This window comes from Lolium perenne, chromosome 4 (assembly GCF_019359855.2).
Source record: "Lolium perenne isolate Kyuss_39 chromosome 4, Kyuss_2.0, whole genome shotgun sequence".
Taxonomy (NCBI): domain Eukaryota; kingdom Viridiplantae; phylum Streptophyta; class Magnoliopsida; order Poales; family Poaceae; genus Lolium; species Lolium perenne.
This window is the reverse complement of record NC_067247.2, coordinates 27,752,936-27,761,251: the sequence shown is the minus strand read 5'-3', so window position 1 is coordinate 27,761,251 and position 8,316 is coordinate 27,752,936. Positions and strand designations below refer to the sequence as shown.

The following is an 8,316-nucleotide window of genomic DNA, read 5'->3' as shown; positions in this document are numbered from 1 at the left end:
AGCTGACCGTACCCCGTCGGATGTTTAGTTTCCGACGGGTACCACATATCGTCGGCTGTCCTTATATTCGACAGTAGGTTTATCGGTCGGTTGTCCTTATGTTCGACAGTACATTTAACAGTCGGGCATGGTTATAACCAAGAGGCGAACCATGTCGTCAATTAGCACAATTACCGATGGTGTATGAAACCCGTCGGGGACATGGTATTTGAGAGGCTACCCACACCGTCGTTTTGTAAGTTTACCGATGGTTGTCAAGATCCCCACATCAGGCTACGTCATCGGGCATTGGTCGCAAGGAGATGTTGCATAGCACAAAAATGTGATTCAGGTCGAGAATATTTCAGTATACTAGCAACTAAAAAGATATCATGATTAACCACCAGACAAGTACGGTCAAATAACATGAATTCTGTTTGGAATAACCTCACAAAGTATATGATCCATGTAGAAAAGGTACAACGCGAAAGGAAGTAGTAATAAGTAAATCATAATGGTCTAAACATTCTGTAGAGATACTAGAGAAATTTGCTTTGTTGCATGACTCAGATCAATAGACTAATCATCAATCTTCGTCATAGTTATCATCATCGTAACCATCACCGTAGCCATCACCGTATCCATCTCCGTAGCCATCATCATCACCCTCGCCATAACCATAGTCATCCTCATTGTCATAGATGTCATCATCATCAGTACCATGACTTTCCTCACGACTAGGACTACCTTTGGTTTTACTTCCCATTCCCTAACAATCACAAGACCGATTGTAAGAAAAATGATAACAAATGCATTGCAGGAAACTTGCCCTACTGTTCAAGTAAAAATATTAACGTACAGTAGTGCACAATCATGAATGACTATATACAAAATTATCAGAGTGAATTTAGCAGGTCTTACATGCATGATATTGCATATTAGAAATGCAATAATATTAGGGAGCTACGCTGACAAGAACAAACAGCTACAAAAATTCTATTTTCTAAGTGCAGCCAAAGCAATAGATCAAAAAGTAATCACACTAAGAAGTGCAATATACAGTACAAATTGCAGATTGAGAAGGTGAGGAAATAGGAATGAACGAGTATACAGTGCACCACTGAGACAAACCAAAACTGCATCTGTAGCTAGCTGCTCCTCACCGCCGGCGTGCAGCGTGGAACTCTTTCATAATATCTTGAGAGAGATTAGACTCTGCAGCTGCTACTATCCACAAATTCACTCGACTGGGTATATTGTTTTAGGAACACACAACACTGGATGTCATGTCACATGCTAGTGTGTAATATAAAATTTCTCGTTTTGCTGATCTGCTAGTGCACGCACACTTTCATTTCTACTCTTAAGACTGCTTAGAAGACCATGTAAATATGTTGTAAAAAAAAATTCTCAATGCTAAGTTGAACGGTGCTCTGAACAGTGGAAGCAGTTCATGCTCGTTGATACTGTGTGCACATCGTCACGACATGAACTGGGCAAATAAAGGGCAACTAGTGAAGAGGCTTGCAAGTTCTGAACTATCTCTATGAGCACATATATGTGTTAACAAGACTATGCACTAGAAGATCATTCGCTGCATTTCTACTAGGTTACATATTTGCAAGTAACATATTTGTTACTTCTCAAACAATCGGCATTTAACTAACCTTTTCAGATTCATGTTGACGATCCACATTTTTTCCTCTTTCAAATCCGACTTCAGAATCCGATGTGGCCTATACATAAAACATAAAATATACAGATATGTTACTCGAGTTTTATTGATGCAAGCCTAGCACTGGGATGTTATACTTACCAACTCAGGTGCAACTGATTGCATTATTACATCATAGTCCACTCCTCCTTTTTCAGCCAATGACTATGAACAACAACCAGTCAGCACAACCCATCCACTCATAGACTACAATTTACAAGAAAATTAAACATTACCCGCACAACCAGCTCCATGCCTCGAAGACGCTTGTTATCTCGCTGCAAACGGTTGTTTTCTCTTTCTAGACGGTCCTCTCTAGCTGATCGCACGGGCTGTGAGGCGAACACCCTTCTAGACTTAATCTTGATCTTCTCCGTTTTGGTAAATAACTCATTGGCAATTCCAAGTCTGCCATGTGGCATTTTACCCGCTGCTTCATAGATGATTTGTGCATCTAATTCTGGGTGCTCCTCTTCCCAGTTTTCTCCATGGGCATGTGTCATTGCATCATCAAAATTTTCCTTTTCCAAATAACAGTAATGGTTTAGCTATAGACATTGTTCTCATTATGACTAAAATTAAGTAATCTACAAAGATTACTAACCCAACGTTTAGAAATTCGTTGGCTGCATATCTGCTCTCTATCCGTCCCACGATGCAAGTTGTGCGTGTGAAGCCATGTACCGGTAATTCCAGTGGTCTTTACCAGTTTTGAGTTTCTGCAGTTTAAGAATGATAAACATCATCCAATATAAATGTAACAATCTTCCCAGTAGTACTAACAAAGATGTTTCACGAAAGATGTGAGGAAAAATATGTTTCATGAAAAAATATTACCAGATGTTGGCGTGTAGAGACAAGACTTCTCGCACCACTACAATGGAAGACGGTTTCCCCATGAGCTAGTCTCTTCTTCTTGTTGGTGAAAGATTTCTTTCTAAATGCAGCACTACACCAATGCTCGCAAAGTAAACGCCAACCAACAATAGTACCAAAGCCAGGTGGCTTAGCAGAAATTAAAGCTTCCTTTGTTGGCCATGTGTTACCCTCTTCATCCACTTCGTAGGCATCTGTCCCTTCTTCTTTAATCTTTTGATGGCTGCCGCCTTTTCCTCGTGTAGCATCTGCCTGACTTTATTAGTCAAGTTCTCCTCCAGGGCAGCATCTCGCTTTCTCTTGATTTAATGGGTCACACTTGAAACGCCACTGCCAGATAAATACCATAAATAAATCATGCGGCTAAGGTTTGTGTTGAATAATGTTAAGAAATCCACTACAGCTGCCTAGCAAAAACATAATTATAGGTGAATATACTTACCCAAAATTCTTCCACAATTTTAGAAGCGGCTGTTATAACTCCCGCACTGTGGGACCACTTGTAGTCCTCCCCGCATAACACCGGTTTCCGGTCACCACTGGACCAATTGGCTCAGGATACATCCGGCGTACTAATGCACCTTGCACCGTTGATGGTTCACGAGCAGTGTATGGATGCTTTTCCCATAGACTGTTATGAATACAGATGAAAAATTAGCATATGAATATTATCCACTAAGAACTAAACCATTTGAAACATTAATACTAACATGCCACGAGGAACTATAAGGGGTCGATCAATTTCCTCCAGTCTGTCACCAGCTTGTGTCCGTCTTCTAGGGGTTCTAGCCTTTTTTGCCTTCTCAGTAGAGTGAGATGATATGTTGTTTTCCACAGAGGCATTAGAAGATGATCTGTTTGAGCTAGTCACCGAGGGGGCCTATGGCTCAAAGTGCGGATAGTCCCGCTACTATGTGAAAATGCATGCTATTAGTTATATATAAAATGACAAGCACACAATTATCAAAGGCATATTAGTGCAAATGAAACTAAACATTCAGTAACAACTAAATTAATAATTGCCAATAGATAAAATATAATATTCAATAGTAGCATAACTTTATGTAAAATATTTACTACTAATAAACAAAACAAAAGGACAGTAAGACGCAGAAGTTATAATTTTCAGTAATCATCGTCATCGTATTCAGAGTCATGCTCTATTCTGTCATCGTCATCTTCAGCCCCATCTCTCTGTTCTTGTCCTTCCTCTTCTTCTATTTCTTCTTCCTCCTCATCACTACTACCTTCTAGTTCCTCTTCTGGTAATTCTTCATCGTTTTCATCATTGTTTTGATTTTCTATCATTTCAATTTCAGCTGGGTCAAGCACATCATCTGACTGATTTCTAGACACAGTGAACTCATCAACAAAGTTGTCAATATCTACGGAAAAGCTACCCTGCTGACCATCTTCTTGAAAAAAATCATCTGCATTGGATGTGACATTCTCATCAAGATTACGCAAGCTATTTTTGGGCTGAATCTTGTACACAACCCGCCAATCACGAAGATCTCGCTTGGGGGATGCATACTTCAAGTAATAAGCCTGTGTAGCTTGGTGAGCCATGGCAAACGGCTCAAAATTTTTAAGCCTTGAACATGAGTTTATTTCCACCAAACCCAATTTTGCATCTGACCTCATGCCCTTGGTGGGGTCAAACCAACGACATCTGAAGAGTACCATCTCAATTTTTTTACCAGCTGTGAAGGATATTTTGATAATGTCCTCAATGACACCGTAGTAGTCCAGTTGTTCGCCATCTGAGGTGAAGGAAGACAAACAAACCCCTGTGTTCACTGTTTTCAACCTTCTACAGTTTTTCTCATACAGCTCTGATCTAAAGCGGAAGCCATTCACATCATAGGAATTATAGGAGTAGACTCTGGAGCTGCATCCATTAGCTAAATTCCACAAGTCTTCATCAGATCATGTATAAGGCTCATTATCTCATTGTAACAAGCTTCTGGTAGGTTGTGTTGTGTTTTAATTGTCATTAGCCTTCCTACAATGGATAGACGTGATTGTGTGGTCTTCTCATGTAGTGCTTTGTCAGCTTCCACTAGCATTTCATAGAATTTCTTTGCAGCCTCTGTTGGCTCATCGCCTACAGAAACTCCTTCTGCAGCGATTGCATCAATTAGCATGTCATCCATACGATCTACATCCCCATCGTTATCTTGTTCTAAAATTTCAGGTGTATCAGACTCCCCGTGACTAGTCCATCTCTCATATCCTAACATGAAACCATTGTTGCACAAATGCCTGGTCATGGCATCCCTTTTGCGTTTATGACGACAAAAACACTTGGTACAGGGACAATGAGATTCCCCATCTACAGCAGCATCAGGCAATGAGAACGCATGCTCCAGAAAATTATCTACTCCGTGTTTCCAAGCTGGAGAAAACAACTTCCCTTTTCTCTCTTTGTACATCCAACTACGGTCATCGTCGTCTACATTGCTACATAAATAAAGAACAGATTCGGTTTTATAAATAACTTATACAAAATCAGGAGGTATAGCATAAACACATCATGGTTGTAAAATGTAAATCCACAGCTTCTGTATGAGTGCTTGCTATTCATGGATGCTATTTGTTTTTTTTCACTCCGTCGGAGAAAGGAGGCACATACGTATCAGTTTCTTACTAGCTCAAACAGAGGTTTTTTTTTACTATCTTTCACAACTTTTTAACCTGAAACTAAGGGAATTCTTCAGATTATAATCTCAATCTTGAGCATACACTTTGCAGAAAATTTTACTTTGTCATCTACCTAATTACAACGTGAATAAAAGAGTGACATGTTATATGATAAACTTAATTCTTTCGTATCCCTGTCCCTGTGTATCACAAATTAATTAGCACCAAACTTGGTCGAGAAAGTAAAAAACAAGATCGCTAACTATTGTTGCACAAAATAAATTGCAATCAAGAATCATTTTGAACCAAGACACGCAGAAGCACATAGCCATAAGTCGCCCAGTGACAGAGGACTAGAGGTAGGGGAAGAGAGGGATACCCTTGCTCCCCACTGTGATCGCTGCGTGCCGATCGGTCGGCCATCGCAGAGGAACTCCTGGGCACCCGTCGTTCCGCAAGCAGTCGAGCAAAGCCCTAGATCGGTTGTGGAGAGCGGCGACGAGGAAGGGTTTGTTTTGGAAGGGGTTAGGAGACTGCGGCAGGTGGAGAGGGACAACGAGGGAGAGTTTGTTTTGGAAGGAGATCAGGAGCCGGCGGCAGTTTAGGACTTAGTTGGGTGCGTGGTGCTTCGGTGCGCGGGATTATTATTGTTGGCGCGCAACGAAATTAGACCCAAATCCCTGAAAATAAGCCGCCCGACTCAGCCACGAATCCACGAAATTGTGTGAATTGATCTAGTATGCCCAACAAATAATTCATCAAATATTCCCCAACTACTCCAAAAGAAAAAGAAATCAAAACAAATATTAATGGTAGACAGGGGGAGCAGAAGATTTGGCTACAAACCTGATGATTGAACTGGTCTCGTGGCTCGTCCGGACAGTGTCGAGTAAGTAGTACTGCAGACGCCGCTGAGCTGCACGACGTCTCTCCTTGCCGGCATGTCTTCATGGTCCCTCAGCCAGCACAGCTGACGCCGCCGCCGCGTGCGGGTTCCTCCCACCAGGCCACGACCCGGCCAGCTTCCGGTGCGGCTGATGGCACCGACGCCCGGGCTCCCTCACTCCACCGCCCAGCTTCCCCCCATCGCCGCGCGCGAGGACGCGATTGCTGCTGCTGATATACATGGCACTTGGGATTTCCTTTGGGACAAAGTTTGTCCTTGAGATCGATTCATTTGAGGAGGAGAGAGGGCGGAGTCAGGTGAGGTGAGAGGAGACGGCCGAATCTGGCCACTGATGTTTTGCGTGTGGAAGTAAATCAGTGGCGGAGCTCCCGGTAGGGCGAGGTGGGAAGCCGCCCGACCTTGATTCTTGACACAGTTCAAGTATACATATACGTATTCTGCACTAGTACTGGCACCAGACCAGCGACCCTTGTAGAGAGCTGCAGCGACCCAGCCAGACAAAAAGGATAGTGTGCTGTACACAACACGCTGCCTTGTTTTTCTAAACAAAAACGTGACTATCATAGCTACCTAGCTTAGTCAGTTTGGAAGAGCATATATCTTTCCTCGGCTACCACGTATGATTTACTATGTTCCCTAAATTTTAGTTAGCGATTTAATAGTTAGATTTTTTTCATAATTTTCTGTCCAAATTATTAGCCTTGTTTATTTTAGCTGAACTAGCTTTGTTATATCTGATCCTCATACTTTTGGAACAAATTACCGACGGTGGTCAAACCGTCGGATATTGCAGATCCCCGTCATCTATTTGTACATATAACCGATGGTCACACTTCAACCGTCGGCCAAGAAATTTAATAACCGACCGTGAAAACTGAACTTTCGGGTATTTGTTCACACCCTCGGGCATTAGGTTGAATAACCGAGGGTTGGACCGTCCCCTTCGGCCAAACAAATGTACGGTCGGTTATTACTGATCATATCCGACGGGTTTGATGTGCCCTTCGGCCAATGAACTCTACGGTCGGTTATTACTGATCATATCCGACGGGTTTCCAATAACCATCGGTCATAACTAGCACCGTCATTTATTAGAGTAATAGCCGACGGCCCGTCGGTTAATACAATGCACCGTCGGATATAAGGGGATTTCTAGTAGTGAGGAGACCCCCTCTCCCGGTACCTCTTTATTATTGTCGCCGATGTCCTCCAAAAACTCGTTCGTCTGGCCTGGACTGAAGGAGAGCTCGCCCACCCCATCTCCCCGGACATTCCTTGTCCTGTTCTCCAGTACGCCGACGATACCCTCATCCTCTGCCGGGCTACACCCACTGCGGCTGCCACCCTCAAACGCGTGCTTGAGGATTTCGCGGCTGCCACTGGCCTTGCCATCAACTTTGATAAATCGTGCTTCATCCCCATGCATGTCCCTCTTGAGGATGCGGCCGCCATGGCTGCCGCCCTCGGATGCCCCATCTCCTCCTTCCCCCAGCCCTACCTTGGGCTCCCTCTTTCTCCCACGAAACTCCCCGCCTCGGCTTTCGCTCCCCTCGTTCTCTCCTTCGATCGTCGTCTTTCCGGTTGGCGCGCAAACCTGTTATCTGCTGGTGGTAGACTTGTCTTATGTAATGCTGTTCTGAATAATCTTGCTACGTACTATATGTGCTCGTATTTGCTTCCCCGTGGGGTTATTGACAGGATTGACAAGAGGCGCCGTGCTTTCTTTTGGACTGGGAAGGACTCTTGCTCAGGTGCCCGCTGCCTGGTTGCATGGGACAAGGTAATGTTACCTACACAGGAGGGCGGCTTCGGTGACATAGGCATCCCCAATGGGCCTGCCGAAGATAGTACCCAGGGTTTATTGAAGGCCCACTACTCGAAGAACAGGAAGACTCGGAAGCCCAAGATGTTATTATGGAAAGATAGAGTTGTAATAGGAAGTGTCAAACTGTAATCTTGCGGGACGGGTTAGAAACCCTCCCGGACTCTGTAAACTTGTGTATATCGAATCCCTCGGCTCCAACTTGTATATAAGGGGGAGTCGAGGGACGAAGAAAGCATCGAATCATTGTTGAAAAAACCCTAGTCTTATTTCGTCGAGTACTTTTCGGCTGATAACCTTCGAGATCTACTTGCCCTCTACATTACACGAAACCCTAGTCTACTATTCGTAGGCATTGACAAGTTAATCCCTTGT

General features: G+C 43.5%; 1 protein-coding gene across 1 annotated transcript; it reads right to left on the bottom strand.

Annotated features, from left to right (window-relative positions):
• Positions 1-397: 397 nt before the first annotated feature.
• LOC127348286 (uncharacterized) lies at positions 398-2,333 on the bottom strand. Its single transcript, XM_051374363.2, has 5 exons — positions 2,298-2,333; positions 1,930-2,214; positions 1,796-1,858; positions 1,647-1,715; positions 398-748 (listed from the first exon to the last, which is right to left on the bottom strand). The coding sequence occupies exons 2-5, from the start codon at positions 2,194-2,196 to the stop codon at positions 566-568; spliced, it is 582 nt and encodes a 193-aa protein (XP_051230323.1). The 5' UTR covers positions 2,197-2,214; positions 2,298-2,333; the 3' UTR covers positions 398-565.
• Positions 2,334-8,316: the final 5,983 nt, after the last annotated feature.